At 44.6% G+C, this 24,191-nt stretch overlaps 1 protein-coding gene across 1 annotated transcript in view; it reads left to right on the top strand.

The window, feature by feature from the left end:
- LOC137301780 (cytosolic carboxypeptidase 4) overlaps positions 1-5,767 on the top strand; it is a 166,208-nt gene extending 160,441 nt beyond the window's left edge. Inside the window, exon 23 of the mRNA XM_067971410.1 lies at positions 194-5,767. Coding sequence (XP_067827511.1) covers positions 194-341 — 148 coding nt within the window. The 3' untranslated portion in view covers positions 342-5,767. The remainder of the gene's footprint in view (positions 1-193) is intronic.
- The last annotated feature ends 18,424 nt before the right edge of the window (positions 5,768-24,191 follow it).

Below are 24,191 nucleotides of genomic sequence, written 5' to 3'. Positions count from 1 at the left end.
GAATCCTGGAACTATTGCAAAAGCCTCAGTAAATCCTGCTGTAGTATCGACCAAGGTCATTCTCATTGGTACCCTGACAATGTGACGGAGAGAACATCACTAGAGGCTTCACACAACCAAATGCAACCTTGGTTTTACTTCTTCAATTGAAAAGGAAACTAATGATTCTCTCCTTCATTTTTTGTCTGTACAGCGATGTGAGTGTAGATGATGAACCCCCGTGCCCAGAGGAGATTGATTATTCCACAGACAGCTGCACCGAGGAAGATGATGACCCTATCGACCTTGCCGCCGAGCTCAATGCAAGCTCTGAGGATGAACTTGAGGTTGATAAGAAGTGATTGTCCATTACAGAATCTGGGAATGGACTCCCAACCTTGGGTAAAAGATCTACTGCCCCAAAGCCATTCCTTACACCAGTGATACCACACAGAAAGAGATTTGGAACAGAACAAAAACTTTGTGAATGCAGTTTATCTCTCACTCTCCCGAGACGATCTCGACATTATCCGCACTAACTGCTTCAGTTGTGACAATGTTAGCATGTTGCACAGTGTTTTGCTGTCCTTGAATTCCTAGTTATTTTGCAGAATCCTGCTTATCACTATATTTCGGCTGTACATAGAGGCCCCAAAAATCAGTGGGGATCACAAACCCAGCACTCCATAGCCTACCCCGCCAAGGTTCGCGGTGTTCAGGGGGAAGGGCCTGTATGAGCCATTGGCACTTATGGGGACGCATCTACAGCACCCCAACCCCCGCTCCTCCCCACCTTGTCCGAAGCTTCTGGAAACTGGGGAGGAAGTTGGCCAACTTGGGAAAGGATGCCAGTTAGATTATGGTCCAAGCTGCTCTAGTTTCAGGAACTGCTTTAAAAAATTTACTGACCTCTGTTATCTTCAGTGATCCAGGCCCTGACCCTGCTTGGACCCCGAGGTGAGCCTCACTTCCATGTTCCTATGCCAGTGCTAAGACGGGTTCCTGACTGAGGGCCTTGGGGACTCCCTGCCCTGGCTCTCATCCCCCTTATGTTGATGGCCATGTACGGTGGGCAGAAATTGCTCCCACAAAGCCATCACTGAAACATTGGCACAAGGCTGAAACTCAGCGTATCCAGGTCCTAACTGAGTTTTTGGCCGTTCTGGCAGACTTCTGCCGGCCTTACAGTGGAAGTCTGCCGGAACAGCTGCGGATTTTGGAGTCAGAGAATGTAAGATGGCCCATAGAGGCTTAATGTAAATAAATCACAAACTAGGGTTGGGGGTAAAGCCTGAATGCTGAGTGGTTTATTTGGGTGATTCATTGGAAGTTTAATTTTCCATAAAGCATCGATTCTGTAATATCAGAAACAATCATTTAACACTGACCCTGCAGTCTCGTCAGCAGAGTTGAATTACCCCATAATCCTCAGTCTGATAAAGGGATTTCTTGACAAAGTGTGGATGTCTCTCACTAGCTCCTTGCACCCTGTGTTTTATATTATAGACGCTCATTCTCCTGACCTTGTGGAAGGAAATCACCCAGGTCCAGCTCAGATCAGATCAGAGGATGAACCAGCAGGTTGTGGTTCAAGCCCCACTATCAGTCTGCCTGAGTTTGGTGTTTTGTCAGGTCCTGATTAGAGGGTTGGATGGAGAGGTAGGGACACTTTGGTATTTGATAAGGGAGGAAGAAGCCTATCCTGGATCTTCCTACTTTAACTCTGTCCTTCTAGTCAATCAATCACAAATCGTCATTAACTGTCCAATCTACATACCCACAGATGAAGTATGTAAACCTGAACAATCCCTTCGATAGCTGTATCATAGCTCACACCAAAACCCCAGGGTGCAATGTGTCCCCAGAAGACATTGTCCTGATATTAGTGACTGAAGGAGCCACCAACTATCCCCTGAAACTCACTATTTCATAGATATAAAACTACCATTATGTTCTTCTGGCCTGAGTTTGAAGTTCAAGTAGCTGAGGTATTGGCACTGGAGGCAATTATAGGGAAAGTTTGTTGAGAAACCACCCAAGAGATTATTTTGTAACTATGACACAGAGGGATAGATTTTAACCCGACGCAGGTTCCAGGTAGACAGGGAAGTGGGGGAGGAGACGAGCGTGAAACACACTCACAGGCCTAAGTTTCATGCCTCAGCTATTTTAACTTCCGGGTCTCATTTAAATGCTGCCCGTCCACTTTATGCCTGGAATGGGTGGGAAGAGGGTGTAGAGTGGTTGCCGGCAAGTGGAGGTCGGGCAGCCCTTGGCCATCCGCTGCCTTCCAAGTCAGTAACGGGGAGGGGGTTTTTGCAGGGTCAAGTGGGAGGGAAGGGGAAGGAGGCGTCCAGGCAGGGCAGGCTGCGCATGACCTTGTGGGGCCAGGAGGAGCGCAGAATTTTTTGACTTAGCTGGAGGTCCTCTTCGTCCTTCCCACCAGCCGTCCATCTGCTTCAGCCTGGCGGGGAAGCTGACGGCCCCTGTTAAAATGCCATCAGGGCCCAATTGACGATCCCAATTTGCATAAATTCCTTGCAATTAATATTGGAGATGGTGTGAAAGGGTTGAATTCCGAGTGGGTAAGTAACCTGTGGTTTTAAACTGCCTACTGCCCGGTTTCCCTCGGACAGGTAGGATTAAAATCAATTCCATTGGCATCTTCAGTGGGGCCCATTATTGAGTCTGTTATTATGTGCAGCAGTTGATGTCAATCAAGTAACCTTCAAATTAACTCTGGGTAAAAAAGGCTTCATTGTGACAAATGTTTTAAGTGCGGAAATAAGAGGGGCCGGATCCTGGTGAATCTATGCTGTATGCTGTCTATGGCTTTAATGTCCTTACCATAATGGAGCACTAAAAACTGCACACAATACTCGAACTGCAGTGTAACCAATGCTTTGTACAAATTTATCATTAATTCTTTACTCTTGTACTCTATGCTCCTATTTATGAAACCCAAAATGCTGTTGGCCTTTTTTAATGGCATTATCTACCTGCATTTGCACTTTCAGAAAATGATGTATTTGAACTCCCTAGTACTCTGTTCATCCATACCCTTCAGCATCTTTCATTGAGTGTATACTCCCATTCCTTGGTTTTCCTCTCAAAGTATATTATCTCATGCAGAGTTGTGAGGCTGTGGAATTCACTTCCAGTGTTAGTTGTTGAGGCAGAAACTGTCAAAGTTCAAGATTAGATTGGATAGGTGGATGAAGGAAAATGGATTGAAGGGATATGGGGACAGGCTGGGTAAATGTGATTAGAAGTATTTGCTCACATAGATGGTAAACGCCGACACGGACTGGTTGGGCTAAAAGCACTATTTCCATGTTATAACTTCTATACATTGCATCTTCCACATCTCTGCCCATTCCACTAACCTATCTACGTCTTCCTGAAGTCTTTTACAGTCCTTCTCGTTGTTTGCCAAACTGCTTACTTTTGTGTCATCAGTTTATATCAATATTGAGCTCCCTATGCCTAAGTCCAAATCATCTATATATATCGAGAACAAATTGGACCCAGCGCTGACCCCTGGAGTACACCACTTCCAACCCTTTGCCAATCCGAGCAACACCTATTAACCCTAACATTTTGTTTCATGTCCATCAACCAAATTTCTATCCATATGCATAGATCTTTGTAACAAGCTTTGCGTAAACCATCTTATTGAACGCCTTATAAAAATGTTTAGGCACTACATCTACTGAATTCACTTTATCTAATCATCACTTCTTCAAAAAACTTTATTAAATTTGTCAAACACGGCATACATTCAACAAATCTATGCTGGCTGTCTTTGATCCACCCATGCATTCCTAAATGTTAACTACTTTATCTTGAATTATAGAATCAAACAATTTGACAACAACTGACATTAGACCAAGTAATCTGTAGTCACCTAGTTTATACATCTCCTTTCTTGAACAAAGGTGTTACATTGGCTATCATCCAGTCCCTCTACAATTTGCATATCTAATCAGAATTTAAAAATTGTGGTCAGAGCCTTTGCTACCTCCTGACTGACTTCCTTCAGTCGGCGAGGGTGCATGCAGTTAAGGCCTATTGACTTGTCCACCTGTTAATTTTTTCAGTACCAATCCTTTTTTACTTATCATTAACAGTTGTTCCATACCGTTCTCTAGTACACCTACATTCTCTCTTCCATCGTTTGTAAAAGCTGACACAAAATATTTATTTAAAGTCTCCAAATTTCCTCAGAGCCTGGGGCAGAGTTCTAGTGTAAAAGGGGTGGGAGAGGAAAGGTGGGGTGGTAAATGCAGCAGGACCAAGAAATGTTGGGTGTACACGCTGAAGATCGAAGGCTGGGAATTCCCAGTGGGGGTGGGTAGAAGTTCCATTTGCTATATTGAAGGCTGATGCCCAGAAGGAAGCAGGGCTAGTGTGATGGTGTCACCTGCTGGATTTCCTGCAACATCTGCCTCCCTTTCCCCAAGTGATCTGGACACTGGCAACATACAGGTCAACGGAGTGGCGGAAGTGAGGCCCACAGAGGCGCCTGGGTCTTGGACTAATAATAAAAACAGTAGTATTTCGATTGACCCTCAGATACAGGGGCTGATCTCACCCACTGCTGCATTTTTAAAATCAGGCTGCGGCCTCAATGCTCTGCGGCTCTCCTGCACCATGCTCTGCTCCCCCTCTTCTAGCAAGTGCCCAATATGCATCCACGGTGGTATGGGGAAGGCCAGACTTATTTAAATTACATGACCCCGTGCTGACCTCAGATACTTCGGTGGGGTCAAAAGTACAGGTCACCGGCGGATCACCATTTTCGTTCTGCCACCGTCACAGCGGCGGAGTCATGGGTGTTTGGGCCTACTCTTGCCATCATACCCTTCATCCCCCACAACTAGATTTCCCTTCATCCATCAGCAATTCTACTCTCTAACTATTCTTTTACTTTTTATATGCTGTAACTGCTTACTATTTCCTTGTTCCTTTTAGCCCTTCTAATCTCCTTTTTCACCTCCTCTCTACACTTTCTATATTCCTTTTGATTTTTTTTTAGTATTGTTAGCTCTAGTTTTATCCGATGTCTTCCTTTTAAGTATCAATTTGGCGTTAATCTCTACATTTCCATAGAACTAATTATAGAATTATTTGCTGCACCTCCTTATCATCTTATAGGAGTATATTTATTTTGCACTCCACCCATCTCATATTTGAAGATTGCCTTTTGCTGATCTGTTGCCGTGTTTGCTAACTATTCTGTCCATGGAGGGACTAACACATTCGAAATGTTATATACACGTGGAGACTGATGACATTGGAAAAAAGTGGACAGGCTATTGGACTTGAAACAGGAAATGTTTGTACATGTTTGTACGGGTGTCAATTAGCAAAGAGTGAAAAGAATAAGAGTATGGGTGTGAGTCAGTCAGTCACTGACAGTGTCTAGTCAGTGTGAAGCTGTTAACAGCTGGGCTAATTATGGAGTGGGACAGACCTCAAGACCATTGAGTGTGAACTGAAGCTGGTTATTATAAGCCTATGTAATTTGCTGGTGAGAAGGTTTGCAATATAATGCACAATTCTGTATGTCTTCTGCTTTAAATGGACATTGATGCAGTGGAAAGGGTTGAGAGAAGCGCCTGGTAATACTGATCTTACCAGCTGTGGACATTTACCAGGTTAAAAGATTTTCCAGTAAGGATGTGATGGACTGTCACAGAAGCTGAATGCAGCGCGAGGTTTGTTATAGAACACTCACAATAATGTACATTATTGGAAATTTCAATAAAATCTTTTAAACAAACCAGTCACAGCATTCAGGCCTCCCCTCTTGCTCCACACATTTCTGCTTGTCTTAATCCTCATTACTGTTCTGTGAACTTCTCAAACAAACCTTCCATAGACCCACCTAATAGGTCTCTTGTTCCTGTCATTTATCTAATAAGTTTATTTGACACTGACCCTTCTTGTCAGTCTCCTTTGTCTTTCATTTGTTTTTTTGTTTCTTTGTTCAGTCAACTTCTCCAAATCCTCTTGTGAATTTTCCCTAATTACCTATTTTTTCACATCGAATTTTAAACCATTTATTGCATTAACCAATCCCATAAATGTTTGGACTGAACCAATCACAAACTGATTCACAGAGCGCAACACTGCCATCTCCTGCCACACCAACGTTACTACATGAAACAAATTCCAGTTTTAGCAGCCTCCAAAAATAGTGGGGCACTGTCCACTGTCGGGGCGGGGGTGATCATTTTGGGCAATTGGAAGGTGGAGTGGGTTAGATACTGCCCTTTCACCCCTGAAACCTTGGTTCAGATCTAGCCCTGACTATTGGGATGCAAGTCTGCTGGCTGTAAAGGGCCCACATGAGATGAGTTTGGACACCTTCCACACCTTCTTGTCAGCATAGAACAGTTCAAAATGGCTGTTTCCCTCAAAGTAGCCTCAGGTTGGTAGGTGTGGCAAAAAACAAATACATGCTGATTGAGTGAGAACCCTCTTCTGCGATTAGGGTTAAGACACATATTGGGGCAGTGCAGCCTTCCATTAACAACAGCACTTGTATAGGAGCATCACTGAGGTGAGGGGAAGAGGAAACGGATGGCAATGAAGGAGAGAAGGGGGCAGAAGCTCGAGTTACAGCAGCTCCCCAGCATAACTTCGGGTCTCCTGGGGCAGGAAACAGAGCAGGAGCTGATCGACTGGCTCCTTGAACACCTTGGTCGCTTCCGGGACATCCTACTAGAAATGACAGGAGATGTTCAACACATCTGCCCATATATGAGTAGGTATATTGTAATAATAAGCAAATGAGCAAAATGCATCATCTAACATATTTCCCGTCATTTGAGTCATAGCAACAGTGGATACAAGGGATGCCTGTTAGTTCCTGGCACGTAACATCACTATGGGCACCACGATGAGGATTTAAAATTTAAAGGGAAAAAAGCTGTGATTACATTGGGAATTTTGAACAATTAAAAAAAATTGACAATGTTTAACCAGCAGCTTGGAGGCTGTCGCAACATTACTGGTCTGCTGCAGCTCGTCTCCACTCCCACTGCAGGCAGACTCCCCAACAGAAACCTAGGGAGGTTGCCAAAATCATTCAAGTGATCCTGAGGCCATAAAATAGGCTTGGGTCAAAGGTTAATCTGTGGGGTGGGCGGAAGTCCTGCAATGCTCAACATGTGCCTCAATTCTGCTTAAAAAGGAAAATCCAGGCCAGTGCATCTATGGAAGCGTAAAGGGCAGGATACAGTGGACTTGATCAGGGACCAGAGGGAGTAGAGTCACTCTGTGAACTGGAGTGGGGGTTTGAGATGTGAGAGAGTGACTGTTGAGGTAACTTTTGGGGAAGTGATGGGCTGGTTGGTCTCCTTGTTTTTCCTTTCTTTAGATTAAAAAATCTATGAATTGTGAAGTAGGAAGGTGATTAAAATTAACCAGAATGCATTATTTTTAATATAAAAATTCACATTTTTCTAAGGGACCCTCCCCTCCCCACCTTCCCGGAAATGCACTACCAATTTTAGGAACATAGGAACAGGAGTAGGCCATTCAGCCCCTCGTGCCTGCTCCGCCATTTGATAAGATCATGACTGATCTGTGATCTAACTCCATATACCCGCCTTTGGCTCATATCCCTTAATACCTTTGGTTGCCAAAAAGCTATCTATCTCAGATTTAAATTTAGCAATTGAGCTAGTATCAATTGCCGTTTGCGGAAGAGAGTTCCAAACTTCTACCACCCTTTGTGTGTAGAAATGTTTTCTAATCTCGCTCCTGAAAGATCTGGCTCTAATTTTTAGACCGTGCCCCCTACTCCTAGAATCCCCAACCAGCGGAAATAGTTTCTCTCTATCCACCCTATCTGTTCTCCTTAATATCTTATAAACTTCGATCAGATCACCCCTTAACCTTCTAAACTCTAGAGAATACAACCCCAATTTGTGTAATCTCGCCTCATAACTTAACCCTTGAAGTCCGGGTATCATTCTAGTAAACCTACGCTGCACTCCCTCCAAGGCCAATATGTCCTTCCAAAGGTGCGGTGCCCAGAACTGCTCACAGTACTCCAGGTGCGGTCTAACCAGGGTTTTGTATAGCTGCAGCATAACTTCTGCCCCCTTGTACTCTAGTCCTCTAGATATAAAGCCCAGCATTCCATTAGCCTTATTGATTATTTTATACCTTCATTAATTATATTTTCCCCTTCAGGCTTTCAGTCCTTGAATACAAGTGAAGGAATGTCATGAATACCTGCACCTTAAGTTACCAGCCCAGGTAACTACTTGGTTTCACATGTAATAGGCTTATGGTCTAGTTGTTCTTGCTTTGTCAACTTCTTGGGAGCTGGTCAGCTTTTGCCATGTTTCTAGGTTGGCATATATGCTATACCTGATGTGGAAGTGCAGTGTAGAAAATGAAGCAACCTTATCGGATTTTTAAAAAACTCAAACCCGTTGCTATTTGTGTATCATTAGGGCAAGTACTTTCTCATAGCGCGATACCCCACAATTAATCCTGACAACCTTTACCCTGTACAGCTCAGTTATCTGCCAGAGTGCTGCAATTTTGTTTAAAGCTTTGACCAACCAGTGACTGTCCGTTGCCGGCAGGGTGGGGTGGGTGTGGAAGGAAAGTGATATCTCTTTGGTGTCAGGGTGGCAATAGAATGATTCATTGAGATGGAAGTTTGGAACTAAGTCAATCCTCTGTGGCAGATTCAATGATCTGATGCCTGTACCAGGCAGGTGCACAGTCGATGATTGCCAAAGCCTGCAGGGATAGATCTGTCATTCTTCTCACTCACTTCCAGATAGCCCTACAAGCCAATGCCCCAATGGGTAGGTTGGTCCTGTCTGGACAAGCAGCAGGAAATTTACCGTGGTTCTGTGCTGGGACGCTGCCTGATTTTAGCTGGTTAAAATCCAGCAGTTCCCAGGCCTTGGTTCTACCAACTTGTATCTAAGCTCTCTGGAGTTAGGTAAATGTGTGTAACTATGGCATGTGTCTGTGCGTGCGTGTGTGTATAACTCTCCGTAGTTTGGTACAGAGACTCAAACATGGTGATGGGTTCCACTTGCATCAGACACCTAGCAACCAAAAGATGGTTAAAAGCTCCAGAGACAGTGAAAATGCTAAGATGTAGAGAGACAGACAGAAAGATAGAGCCAGACAGAAAATATACAGATAAACAAGGGCAAAAAGACAGAGAAAGACAGACAGCTGATTAACGAGACCTTTGAGTCCAATAATTTAGATTTTATTTGAGCTGATTATATCACTTAAAGAAAATGCACAATTTCCTACACACCCCCAGTGCAAATCCAAGGGTTTTGGTCAATCTGTACACATCTTAAGGATAATATTGATGAATAAATTATGGTAAACTGAGAACACACTAATAAATTTGATCTACCACCCTCAGGGAAATGAGAGGGGCGTTTGTAGGAGCTAATTTACCCTTTTGGGAAAGGGAAGGATGCCTTTCCATGATCAAGGCATAGCTAATTAGCTGTAAGTGAACTGGGCAGGCAGCACTAATGAGAGGCAGTAGCTACTTCCTAACACTGCTCAGGGTTAGTGTGCCATTGTACCATCAGGGACATGTAGCACAACAGGTGGTATCATCCTTGAGAGAATGTTTAAGCCACTTAAGAAAATTAGTAGCACAACAGGGCCAATTTTCCAGCAATCCGGGTCTCTGCCCCTTTTTCCTGACCTTGTGCCCAGGGAATGCTCAGTTCCTCAAGCACAAGGGCCAGGAAAATCTACCCTAATGATGCAGAGCCATCAAGTGCTAGGAGAGAGATTCTTAAATGTTAGGAGACTAATCCCAAACCCATTTAAACCCATCACCATTGGCAGCAATGATTCCTGGCTCTTCCAACTCACTTTTCCAGCTGTCATCGCTCTCCTGGTTCCTCAGACTGTCATCTATATCCCAGCCCTGCTGGCTTCCTTTCTCCCATTCCCCAGTTCCTCTGCATCTCTTCCCTTCCTTCCCCTTGGTTCTTCTGGTTCTCCTTCCCCCCAACTCTTCTGCCTCTTGCTCATCCACAAATAAACAAATTATCAGATTGGATACATTAATGAAACCAAGCATTAACAATGACCAGCATCGCCATCAGCTGCACATAATCCAAATTCCACCTTCACAGCCTCACCAAAGAAACCGCCCAGATCCCTGAGGCCCAGAAGGTGGACCGCAAGGATGTAGAGGTTACCCGTAAAACTGTGATTCTGGCTTCCGGCAGGACCTGAGGCAAAGCAACTGTTTTTCAAAGAGTATTCAGTCTGTGAACCCCCTCCATTGTTGCTTCAACTGCTGTTGTTCCAATTTCTTCTGCTTCCTAATACTCATCCAAATCACAGTTTGACTCAGCCTGCTCAACATTTTGCTTTTACAGAAGAAACTAGCTCCGACAGCGCGAGTACATGAGTTTACAACTGCGTGTGTTCCTCCTGCTGACTCAGTACAGCTGGTGCCTCTTCTGTATCTCACCCTCCTACAGATCGTACCCTCACTGTTATAGTGTCTGACTCAACCTCTATACCATCAGCAATCTCAGAGCTAAAACTGTATCCTACTGAAATTAAAGCAGAGCACTTACTCACAGAAAGAGAAGCAACCCCCTGCTGGTCAGGGCACCTGCTTCAACTATTTTAGCACCTTTCCCACTGATGATGGTCTATGTAATTATACAATAAAGTAATTAACTGACCTGTTGATGAGTCACATCTGTCTATATATGAAGGGACTCATGGTGAAGCAGTTACAATTGAGATAAATACAAACTAAACCCATCCTTCTGGAGTGCTGTGAGTTGCTAAGCTTCTGTCCACTTATTACAGGCTGCGCAAAGAAAATTCTGTTTTCTCCTGGTTACCATGGTCCACCCCTTTTCCTTTGCTTTGCTCCCAGGAACTGCGGATTCTCCAGGTGCACAGCAGAGGAAAATCAGTCCCTGAGGCCAGTAAAACCACAGATAAATGATCTTTGTTAAATCTAGGAAAAAAGCCTGAGCAACTCTTCTGTGATCATAGAATCATACAATGGTTACAGCACAGAAGGAGACCATTCGGCCCATCAAGCTCATGCTGGCTCTTTGTAAGAGCAATCTAGTTAGTCCTATTCCCCCACTCTTTCTCCGTTGCCCTGCAATTTTTTCCCTTCAAGTATTTATCCAATTTCTTTTTGAAAGCCATAATTGAATCTGCTTCCACCACCCTTTCAGGCAATGCATTCCAGATCATAACTACTCGCTGCCTAAAAAAGGTTTTCCTCTTGTCGCCTTTGGTTCTTTTGCTAATCACCTTAAATCTGTGTCCTCTGGTTCTCGACTTTTCCGCCAATGGGAACAGTTTCTCTTTATTTACTTTAACTAAACCCTTCATGATTTTGAACACTTCTATCAAATCTCCTCTTAACCTTCTCTGCTCTAAGGAGAACAACCCCAGCTTCTCCAGTTTATCCTCGTAACTCAAGTCCCTCATTGCTGGAACATTCTAAAATCTTTTCTGCACACTCTCCAAGGCCTTCACATCCTTCCTAAAGTGCAGTGCCCAGAATTGGATGCAATACTCCAGTTGTGGCCAAACCAGTGTTTTATAAAGGTTCAACATAACTTCCTTGCTTTTGTACTCTATGCCTCTATTTACAAAGCCCTTGCAGGCAACTGATTACAGCCCTGGAGCTAAACCAAACCCAGAATAAAACTAAAATAACAGCTGGCATTGTGTGTAGCTAAAAAAGAATAAAGCTAACAGCTACTCCCATCTCTCAGTCTGTCTGTTTCTCTCAGTGTCTCCCTTTCGTGGGGCTGGATTTTCCTCATGCCTGTGGAGGGTCAGGGTGCAACTCCTAGGTGCTACCCTGACCCACTTTCCTAGGTCGGGGGCCATAACCTAGGCAGGACAAGCTCCAGGAGGAATCCCCACCATGAAGATGGAGCCCACTACTGTCAAAGAGGAGGATTCAGCAGCACTATAGAGGGACACCCACTGCAGAATCAGAAGGTGAGGGAGCCCATTTAAAGGGGGAAGAAATGCCCCAAATAATTTTTTCAATGAAGGCCTTGCACTGGATCTACTATGGGTAGCATAGCAGAGGGAAATCCAACCCATGGTCAGTCTCTGTGTTCCTCTCTTTCTGTTTCTTTCGTACATTCCTCAGGGTCTCTCTGTTATGGATTTTCTCGGAATCTCTCTTTAGGTCTCTCTCACCATGATGAAAATTTAACATTATGCCAATCATGCAGCAACATTCTTACACACACCAGCATTTATCCAAAGTATATTTTATGCTTGCAAGTAAGAAAATAAATGGCAGATGATAACTAATTTTTGTGCTGTGGGTTTCAGCATCATTTTATGGGTTCCTGATGAGCCTTTGATCTCAGTGTCCATTGTTCACTGACACCAAGGGCCAAGAGTGTGCAGGACCTGTGCAGCGACTCCTGTTTGTAATGAGCCCTACATTCACACCAGTGTCATACTCATCCCAGCTCCACACTTAAACTCAGATTAGCCATACACTCACACTAACTTCACACTCAAACGAGCTCCACACTCATACTCAAACTAGTCTTACAATCACACTAGGACCACACTCACACGAGGACCACAGTTGCATGAGCTCCTCCTTCACACTAGTGCGGCACGCACACTATCTCACACATATTTTTGTTAAAAAAAAAGCACACGGGTACCTCAGAAAAAAAATCTAGCTTATCCTTCATTATCAGGCATCGGTATCTCAGAGCGATTCCACCCAACCTTCTAATTACAGGCATCTATACCTTACTAATAGACACTGGAACTGGATGGAAAGAGCATGAAAAGCCACTTGTTTTTTTCCCATCCCTTATCTGATTAATGACTACAATTTGGTCTGTTTTTCAGAAAGCCTAACTCCATCATTGCCTCCTAACCAATGGCGCAAGAACCCTTCCATCTAATTTTGTTGGTCCACAGTTAGGAATATCTACACAAATGTAAGAATCTCATTCACTCCTACCAAGGCTACCTTGTCTCAGCAAGTAACCAGAGAGCCAATTCAAATTTGTCCTATTTGAACCCAGCAACATTTTATATAAAAACGTTTAAATTTATCATTAGAATGAAGAAGAATTTTGGACACTTAAGGGAATCAAGGGATATGGGGATAGGGCAGGAAAGTGGAGGTTTTGTTTTATTCGTTCATGGGATGTGGGCATCGCTGGCGAGGCCGGCATTTATTGCCCATCCCTAATTGCCCTTGAGAAGGTGGTGGTGAGCCGCTTTTTTGAACCGCTGTAGTCCATGTGGCGAAGGTTCTCCCACAGTGTTGTTAGGTAGGGAGTTCCAGGATTTTGACCCAGCGACGATGAAGGAACGGTGATATATTTCCAAGTCAGGATGGTGTGTGACTTGGAGGGGAACGTGCAGGTGGTGTTGTTCCCATGTGCCTGCTGCCCTTGTCCTTCTAGGTTGTAGAGGTCGTGGGTTTGGGAGTTGCTGTCGAAGAAGCCTTGGCGAGTTGCTGCAGTGCATCCTGTGGATGGTACACACTGAAGCCACGGTACGTCGGTGGTGAAGGGAGTGAATGTTTAGGATGGTGGATGGGGTGCCAACCAAACGGGCTGCTTTGTCCTGGATGGTGTCAAGCTTCTTGAGTGTTGTTGGAGCTACACTCATCCAGGCAAGTGGAGAGTATTCCATCACACTCCTGACTTGTGCCTTGTAGATGTTGGAAAGGCTTTGGGGAGTCAGGAGGTGAGTCACTCGCCGCAGAATACCCAGCCTCTGACCTGCTCTCGTAGCCACAGTATTTATATGGCTGGTCCAGTTAAGTTTCTGGTCAATGGTGACCCCCAGGATGTTGATGTTGGGGGATTCGGCGATGGTAATGCCGTTGAATGTCAAGGGGAGGTGGTTAGACTCTCTCTTTTTGGAGATGGTCATTGCCTGGCACTTGTCTGGCGCGAATGTTACTTGCCACTTATCAGCCCAAGCCCGGATGTTGTCCAGGTCTTGCTGCATGCGGGCACGGACTGCTTCATTATCTGAGGGGTTGTGAATGGAACTGAACTCTGTGCAATCATCAGCGAACATCCCCATTTCTGACCTTATGATGGAGGGAAGGTCATTGATGAAGCAGCTGAAGATGTTTGGGCCTAGGACACTGCCCTGAGGAACTCCTGCAGCAATGTCCTGGGGCTGAGATGATTGGCCCCCATCAACCACTACTATCTTCCTTTGTGCCAGGTATGACTCCAGCCACTGGAGAGTTTTCCCCCTGATTCCTATTGACTTCAATTTTACTAGTGCTCCTTGGTGCCACACTCGGTCAAATGCTGCCTTGATGTCAAGGGCAGTCACTCTCACCTCACCTCTGGATTTCAGTTCTTTTGTCCATGTTTGGACCAAGGCTGTATTGAGGTCTGGAGCTGAGTGATCCTGGCGGAACCCAAACTGAGCATCAGTGAGCAGGTTATTAGTGAGTAAGTGCTGCTTGATAGCACTGTCGACGTCACCTTCCATCACTTTGCTGATGATTGAGAGTAGACTGATGGGGTGGTAATTGGCCAGATTGGATTTGTCCTGCTTTTTGTGGACAGGGCATACCTGGGCAATTTTCCACATTGTCGGGTAGATGCCAGTGTTGTAACTGTACTGGAACAGCTTGGCTAGGGGCATGGCTACTTCTGGAGCACAAGACTTCAGCACTACAGCTGGGATGTTGTCGGGGCCCATAGCCTTTGCTGTATCCAGTGCACTCAGCCGCTTCTTGATATCACGTGGAGTGAATTGAATTGGCTGAAGACTGGCTTCTGTGATGGTGGGGATATCAGGAGGAGGCTGAGATGGATTATCCACTCAGCACTTCTGGCTGAAGATGGTTGCAAACACTTCCCGTTAGTTGTTTAATTGTCCACCACCATTCATGACTGGACGTGGCAGGATTGCAGAGCTTTGATCTGATCCGTTGGTTGTGGAATCGTTTAGCTCTGTCTATAGCATGTTGCTTCCGCTGTTTAACATGCATGTAGTCCTGAGTTGTAGCTTCACCAGGTTGGCATCTAATTTTTAGGTACGCCTGGTGCTGTTCCTGGCATGCTCTTCTACACTCCTCATTGAACCAGGGTTGATCCCCTGGCTTGTTGATAACGGTAGAGTGAGGAATATGCCAGGCCATGAGGTTACAGATTATGCTGGAATACAATTCTGCTGCTGCTGATGGCCCACAGCACCTCATGGATGCCCAGTTTTGAGCTGCTGGATCTGTTCTGAATCTATCCCATTTAGCACGGTGGTAGTGCCACACAACATGTTGGATGGTGTCCTCAGTGTGAAGATGGGACTTCGTTTCCGCAAAGACTGTGCGGTGGTCACTCCTACCAATACCGTCATGGACAGATGCATCTGCGACAGGTAGATTGGTGAGGATGAGGTGAAGTAGGTTTTTCCCTCATGTTGGTTCTCTCACCACCTGCCGCAGGCCCAGTCTGGCCGCTATGTCAGTAATGGTGCTCCCCAGCCACTCTTTGTGATGGACATTGAAGTCCCCCATCCAGAGTACATTCTGTGCCCTTGCTACCTTCAGTGCTTCCTACAAGTGGTGCTCAACATGGAGGAGGACTGATTCATCAGCTGAAGGAGGGCGGTAGGTGGTAATCAGCAGGAGGTTTCCTTGCCCATGTTTGATCTGATGCCATGAGATTTCATGGGGTCCAGAGTCAATGTTGAGGATTCCCAGGGCTACTCCCTCCTGATTGTATACCACTGTACCGCCACCTCTGCCGGTGGGTCAGAACATACACAGGGATGGTGATGGAGGAGTCTGGGACGTTGACTGAAAGAAAGATATGGCTATGTCACGCTGTTGCTTGACTAGTCTGTGAGACAGTTCTCCCAATTTTGGCACAAGTCCCCAGATGTTAACGAGGAGGACTTTGCAGGGTCTACTGGTCTAGGTTTGCCTTTGTCGTGTGCAGTGCCTAGATGGTTTTATTCTTATTGTGACTTTCTGTAACGAGATTGTACAACTGAGTGGCTTGCTAAGCCATTTCAGAGGGCGTTTAAGAATCAACCACATTGTTGTGGGTCTGGAGTCACATATAGGACAGACCGGGTAAGGACGGCAGGTTTCCTTCCCTAACGGGCATTAGTGAACCAGATGGATTTTTACGACAATCCAGTAGTTTCATGGCCACCATTACTGATACTAGTTTTTTTATTCCAGATTTTATTTTTAATTAATTGAATTTAAATTTCCCAGCTGCCGTGGCGGGACTTGAATTCAAGACTCTGGATTATTAGTCCAGCCCTCTGTATTACTAATCCAGTAACATAACCACTATGCTACTAGTTGAGGTAAAAGATCAGCCATGATCTTAGTGAATGGCGGAATAGGCTCGGGGGCCGTATGGCCTGCTCCTGCTCCTATTTCTTATCTTCTTATGAATCTAGTTCTGCCACCAGTGCCACAGATAGATCCTATCCGATCCTTCAGTACCAGATACCAATGCATCAGAGTGATATTGCCCAATCCTTCAATATCACCTCTAGTGTTCATCAGTTGTGCAATATGATCATAATACCATTACTTTATTTGTAAATGGGATAATACCATACCGGTCTTTGGCCATCCACTACAGCCTCCATAAGTAGATTAAATAGTACTGTCTGTGCAGCGGGTGGGTTTGGCTGCTTTATTTATATCCATTTGCTTCCTAGTATTATTGTTCCAGCCCATGAATCATTTTGTTCGATTCACTGGTGTTTCCCTATTATGCGAAACCTTCCCTTCATTCAATGAACAGCATGTTCTCACTTTCAGTCCACAAACATCTGCTGTAAGATTTGAGTCTGATCACTCAGAGTCAGGTTTTATTCATCTCTGGGTGAAACAACTTCTGTTTGTTTCAAAACTCCTTACAATGTGTACGCCTCTGAGGTCAGTCACAGATGGATGGGCAGACATCTACCTTGTGAGTCTGTTGAATCTGTTTCAAGCGAAGCTAACAGCAGATTCTCAGCACCTCTTAGGAACATAAGAAGTAGGAGCAGGAGTAGGCCATATGGCCCCTCAAGCCTGCTCCACCATTCAGAAAGATCATGGCTGATCTTACTGGCCTGTGCTAATTTCTCTCAACTTCAGTGAATTTGATTACAATGTGAAATAAAGATGAGAATCCCCTGGGCAGCCCCTGCAGTGGGAAAGTGTGGATTTGTGTGTGCTTTTGGTGTTTGTTGTAACACAGTGATAAAATTATGGATCAGTGCCTTCCATAATTAATGCAAACTATTCCCTTTGGTCCCATTTCCAAAGCTAGTCACTGGGAAACTTCACCAGAATTTGTGAGAAAGTTACCAGACATGGAATGCCACTAATTAAGAGGACGAGATGAACAATGTTCCAAAACTTCTGAAATTAAAGCTGCTGTATATTGTAATGCAGTGTGTCTAATTTACAATGAAAAATCCATCAGTCTATGTACTGCCATTTATCTCATTCAGCTCAGGAACAATACCGTTCAAATATTATCTCTCAAAATATTTTTGCAAACTTTGTTAACATTAATGAGAGGGAAATGATGAAAAGGACCCAGACTGGAAATTGGTTGTACTGCAAAGGAAGAACTTCCACCTATATAGCACCTTCCACATCCTCACAATGTCCCAAAGCACTTCACAGGCAATGAATTACTTTTTGAAATGACTTTATTGTTGTTATGTGGACAAAGGTGGCAGCCAATTTGCACACCTCAAGGTCCCACAAACAGCAATGAGAAAAATGACCAGTTCATTTGTTTTTGTGGTGTTGGTTGAGGGATAAATGTTGACCAGAACACTGGGAGAATCCCCTGCTCTTCTCTGATTAGTGCTATGGGACTTTTAGGTCCACCTCGATAGGCAGATGGAGCCTCAGTTGAATGTCTCTTCTGAAAGACGGCACCTCCAACAATGCAGCACTCCTTCATTACTGCACGCAAGTGCTAGCCAAGATTATGTGTTCAAGATCTTCTGAACCAGAGGCAAGAATTGTACCACTGAGCCATGCTGACATTGCACTGCACTATAAGAATCTGGAATTAACCAAACAGCTTGCTGCATTCTAATATCACTGTAGTCACCCAATTCTGCGCTGTTATTGGCTCTGCAAGCGTGCAAATCCCATAGCCAACCCTGGACAATTCCACTGCACAGTGAAAATGATGAGTGCACTGGTACGAATCACCTCACAGGGGTCAGTACCATGGATCATCAATCCATTCAATGAGGAGCGGCTCAACACTGGACAGTCCTAAACCGATAAAGTGCTTCCCTACACTGACGGCATGGAGCCAAGTACTGTCACCTTAAAATATTTGGAGATATTTGAGATAAAAATCTCCCTGCTCTGTGTGAGGCACTACAAGATGTTATAATCTGCATGTGGAGAAGACACTGGGCAGAACTTAGAAGTGAAAAAAACCAAAGTCTCAGCCTATATAATTCCTAGGTCTCTTTATCTGGAGTTATTCAGGGTAAGGTTGTGGCCCTTTTTTCTCCCCACTCAAAGAATCGGTATCATCAGCTCAGGTAGTTCAACAGCTACACAGTTATTCTGGATAATTACATGGGGAACCCAGCTAACCCTGGGATTTGACACTGTCCATGTCCGATATTGGTGCTGCAATCTCCCCTCAATGAAAGGATATTGGGATCTCCTCATTCATTTTAAATTAATGTCAGGAGATTTAGTTTGTCTGGGAATCAGCCATGTTCTAATTAACTGGAGGAGTACTGAATAAATAAAATTCCAATTCCTTATTTTTTTTTTATTCGTTCATGGGATGTGGGCATCGCTGGCAAGGCCAGCATTTATTGCCCATCCCTAATTGCCCTTGAGAAGGTGGTGGTGAGCCGCCTTCTTGAACCGCTGCAGTCCGTGTGGTGAAGGTTCTCCCACGGTGCTGTTAGGTAGGGAGTGCCAGGATTTTGACCCAGCGACAATGAAGGAACAGCGATATATTTCCAAGTCGGGATGGTGTGTGACTTGGAGGGGAACATGCAGGTGGTGTTGTTCCCATGTGCCTGCTGCCCTTGTCCTTCTAGGTGGTAGAGGTCGTGGGTTTGGGAGGTGCCGTTGAAGAAGCCTTGGCGAGTTGCTGCAGTGCATCCTATGGATGGTACACACTGCAGCCACTGTGCGCTGGTGGTGAAGGGAGTGAATGTTTAGGGTGGTGGATGGGGTGCCAATCAAGCGGGCTGCTTTGTCCTGGATGGTGTCAAGCTTCTTGAATGTTGTTGGTCATTCACAACCTGGTTAGAAGCTTAGTAAAACTTTCCACACAGTATGATCAGCACTCTCAGGTCAGCATAGATAGTCAGGAATTTTGTTTGATTACCTTTGGAGAGCAGAAATTATTTTTACAGAACTTTCGGTAAAAGGAGATTAAATGGGTGGCTCCATGATAGAGTAGATTGTACATAATGTGGGAAAGAGATTAAATGAGTTGGTTGGGTAGAGTTCATGATGGGATAGATTGTACATAGTGTGGAAAGGAAATTTAATGAGTTGGTTGGGTAGAGTCCATGATGGGATAGATTATACACAGAGTGGGAAGGAGATTTAATGAGTTGGTTGGATAAAGTCAATGATAAGGTAGATTGTACATGGTGTGAAAAGGAGATTACATGGATGGGGGTAGAGTCTGTAATGGGGTAGATTGTGAATGTTGTGGGGAAGGAGCGGCTGCTTCTCATTCCATGTTCTCTATGCTTTTCACACCCCATGGAATCTTACCTGACTGTAAGACCTGGACAGACCAATGAATGGCCCTGGCTAAGATGTTGTCTAGTAATGACCAGGCCCAAAGAAAGTTGAGGTGGGACCCTCCTGAATGCAGTTGCTCTTGGTTCTGTTACCAAACACTTGCCTCAGAGTCTCAGGCAACATTAAAGTGAGGCTTGATTGCAGGGTTTATGTCTTTTTCTAGATGGAGGAGCAAAGTTTGGCTGAGTAGGCTTCCTCGTCTGAATCTATCTAAAGCCAGTGCATTTATATCCATGGTTGTTAGGTGACACTGTGGAATTCTAGCTGCATTGTGGTGTTGCTGATCAGGTTGTTCATGAGCAAAGTTTTTGTTCTGTTACTTCTATCTCCATCCATAATTGAATTCCTGATTTTGCCCAGCCCCACTCTGCAAATGACATTGGGTCACAGTGTAACACTACTGTGCGTTTCTAATGAAACCAAGAACCCATCTGTCTAGATATTGAATTCTCACATCTCAAGAACAAAGTTGGCTGCTTTGCTGGGAATGGTGGACAGCCAGAGATTTCTGAAGTTTTCCTTGCAATCTGGTGGATGCAGAGCCTCTCAGAAGTGGTTCTGAAAATATTTTATGAGAATGTGCAATTATCTGAAGTCTTGGAGCAGGAACTCCACTGGTATAACATGTTCAACCTATGAATAATTTATGATTGTGCAAAGGGACTATTGTGTGAAGTGTTAATTAGGCTGCTAGTGTATGTATCTGCACCTTTCTGCTATCAAGGGAGGCTATTATTGCTAACCTTGTTGTTTTGAATGTTATTTCTGTTAATTCTATTACTTCATTGGTTTCAATATATTAATTGGCAGATATTTACAAATACAATGTAACATCTGTTTTTTACGACATGGGTGGAACACACAGCATCGATGAGTCTTCAGACAAATTTTGATCCAGTCTAAAAAAGCCAGCTGAAGACGTAAAGGGAAAAAAATACCTCGAGCACCTATGGGCATCCTATCCACCACACAGCAAAGAAAGGAATGCTCTGGATCCCTATTGTACTACTAGAGAACTCAGACCACTCTTCAAACACTGCTGGGAACTGAATTTCCACACACCTAGTGAGTCATCAGGGAACTTGGGTACCGACTGCTCGTACTGGACCAGCAAGAAGCTAAATTGCAACTCCCTATTATTCAAACAGGAAATAAAAGGGGCAATTTTAACCCTACTCGGTAGCCGGAAACCAGGTGGGTGGGCAGTTAAAATCGCTCAGGTTACTTACCTGCCCTGGAGGCGGTGGGAGCCAACCGATTGCAATTTTATCCTGCTCAACTGAGAAGGTGGTAAGGATACCTGGCCACAGCCTGCGAGGACTTTTTATTTACATATGACGACATTGGGACCTGACTGCAATTTTAACTTGGCAATCCGAGCGGGAAGCCGCGGTGAGTTTCCCACCAAACCAACCGAGTGGTGAAGCAGATCGGGGCCAGATGAGGCAAGCAAGGGTATGTTTTTAAACATTTTCTTTTTACTTTCCTTGTGGGGCCAAGGCCTCTCCTGCCGTGGACTTACACTCCCCTCCCTGATTGCAAGACCCTCCCCGGGCGGGACAGTTGCTCCCACCACTTGGGGAATAACCATCAATGCTCATCAAATCAAAAAGAAAACTTTCATCAAAATTATATGGAAGTATAATATTTAAACTCCAATTCTGACCTCAAAACCTGCCTGCCATTATACACTCCCTAAACATCTGGCAAAAATATTTAATAAAAGTCTGTGCTCTAACTTTAAAATAATGATGAGAGCAAATCTCCAGCTGCAGTGCCACCTGGAGATGGGAGGCTAACATCAACTCTGCTGTTTGTACCTGTTTCCTGGTGTGCAGCTTCCACCCACGTGAAGCATTGTTTGGCATTACGGGATACAAATAAAAATATGGCAGATTTGATCAAATGGAGCAGGTATGACACCTATATTACAAGTAGGTTACTGAGTCGCTGGCAACTTCTGATTCTCAGCCTTTCCATTAAATGTCTGGTTTAAATGCATTTGTTACAGCCCCATTAGTGAGATCAGAGGATCCGACGTAATAGATTTTATAAATTTAAAACTGCATTAGAAACAGTTGATGGAAAATGCCAATGGACAGCTGCCATGGCAACGATTAGGCAGGCCTGTCAGCCGCAGTCCCTGGTGGAGTTTCGTGGTTTTGTTGATGTTGGCTGCAGTCAGAATTTCATTAGTTTAAAATTAGTGGCTGCGATATGCAGGGCGACAGAGGCAGTCTCGTTCAAGGGCTCCTGTCCATAGCAGCTCCTTAATGTTGCACAGTACGTACAGGAAAATTCCAGAATGACTAAATGCCATCTGGGCCATCGAGATCAAATTAAATGCTGAATCTGGTGGTTAGAAATCAAACAATGTATCCATCACTCGCTTAATGCACTTGTGTACAGCTGATTGGTTAATGTTAGTGATTTCCCAGCGGCAGCCTGGAATGACCCCAAGGACGAAGCAACCTGACCCTTCAAGTAGCAACACCTCCTCCCTCAGCTGCTACCAGCAGTTCCTCCAGCTTGCCCGTGCTTTAAGTATCACCCAATACATTTCTCTCTGTCTCACTCTCTATCTCCCCCACTCTCATGAGGTGGTGCTTGAGAGGGATAGAGTTAGTGATGGCAGGTGGTGTGACGTGCTGGCAACACTCCTTGGGGCGATCCCCTCAGTACCAGAGGGGATCGCCTTCCCGACCGAGTGTTGCAGACTGGCACATTCCAAGGTCCAGGACTACGTGCTGAGGGATGCACTGAGGATGGGTGCGGCCGCCGCAAAGGCCCTGTGGGGAAAGGCAACCGTTTAGAGCCTTCCTGCCATTGTAAACCGAGGGGCTGCAATCAGGGAAAAACCCCCTCGGGCAGAATGTAAAATTCAAATTGCTGTAATGTACCTGTAATGAATCTGTAAGCAATAATCTGTGTTGAGTATGATGCAATGAGACACCCTAGAGTGTCATGAACTGTAATTATGTCCAATGTGTTCATTGTACTGCACTTGACGTAACCTGCAAATTGTATAATCTGTATTGTGTACGTTTGGAAAGTGATATGACAACTGTATTGTATGTACTGCTGCAAATTTTATGAATAAAGTATATTTTTTGAAAAAAAAACAGAGGGGATCGCCTTCCCTGCCTCACTCCATGCAAGAACACTTCAACTGCTGCATCTGTGAACCTTGGGGATCTCTGCCCTTCTGTAGACCTGCCAAACATCTTCTCTGAAATTTATTTTAGCAAACACAATAATAATCATCTGCACTTATAAGCTGCTGTAAGCCTATAAAACCTGCAGCAGGCAGTTTTCGCCCTCCCCTCTGTCTGCACACTGGACGAGCACCCAATCAGATGTTTCTGACATCTGGTACTTAAGATATTATAATGACGTTGACCCCAGAAATTATAGCGGGGGCAGTGTTCATAACGTTAGCAGTATCGACGTGCTCTGTCCTACAATTGGAAGTTACATAGAATTTACAGCACAGAAACAGGCCATTCAACCCAACTGGTCTATGCCAGTGTTTATGCTCCACACGAGCCTCCTCCCACTTTACTTCATTTAACCCTATCAACAAAATTCTAGTTGACAGTATGTTCCAGAGTCTAATCTGTATACCTTATCCATAGTTGTGTACCATTTATTTCAGTTCAAATTCCTTTAACTGTAAACCCTGACCAGTATAGCCTCTAGCTGCACTAAGGCCATCACGCACTCTCTTTCCACTGCTACTCCGAAGCCCTGTCCTTGACCCAAAAGATGGTTGATGCTATTCTCAGGGTCTGGCAATTCACTGCTGGCCTCACCGAGGATACAGGAAGCTTATTAATCCAGGTAAGTGGGATAAGTGACACAAGTCACACTCATCTCTCCTGTGGGTCTCCTTCTGTATGAGTGCTGAGATGCCATCCACACTATAATCTCCTTTGCCTTGCTCTTGCTTCTCTTCTTTATTAGGCCTCCTGCTTGCTTTTCCAAACTTGCTGATGATGTGGGTGAAGATGTCTTCAGTGTTACGTTTTGATATGAAATTGGTGAGCCCTAGCACTCTATGCATTGACACATACTGAGCTTTGCATAATTAGTATAACTAGAAAAATGAATTTGTCATGAGAGCAATTTAATTTAATGGTGTGGTGCTCTGCAGTTAGCCCACAATTAAACTATGTCTCACACGGATAGGATCTAAGATAAGCTGGAAGAAATCATATCTCCTCTTTAACTTGTTTTAGGTTTTGGTCAAGGCAATCAGATTCAGTAATGCGTGATCTGTGCGACCAGATTGCCTACCTCTTATCTTAACCTCAGCTTCTGGAGGGCAGTGTGAGTACACGATCCTAGAGAAGGGGGAGGGCAGTGTGAGTACACGATCCTAGAGAAGGGGGCGGGCAGTGTGAGTACACAATCC

Source organism: Heptranchias perlo, chromosome 34, assembly GCF_035084215.1.
Source record: "Heptranchias perlo isolate sHepPer1 chromosome 34, sHepPer1.hap1, whole genome shotgun sequence".
Taxonomy (NCBI): domain Eukaryota; kingdom Metazoa; phylum Chordata; class Chondrichthyes; order Hexanchiformes; family Hexanchidae; genus Heptranchias; species Heptranchias perlo.
The sequence above is the reverse complement of the archived record's forward strand: the minus strand, read 5'-3'. Positions and strand labels throughout refer to the sequence as shown.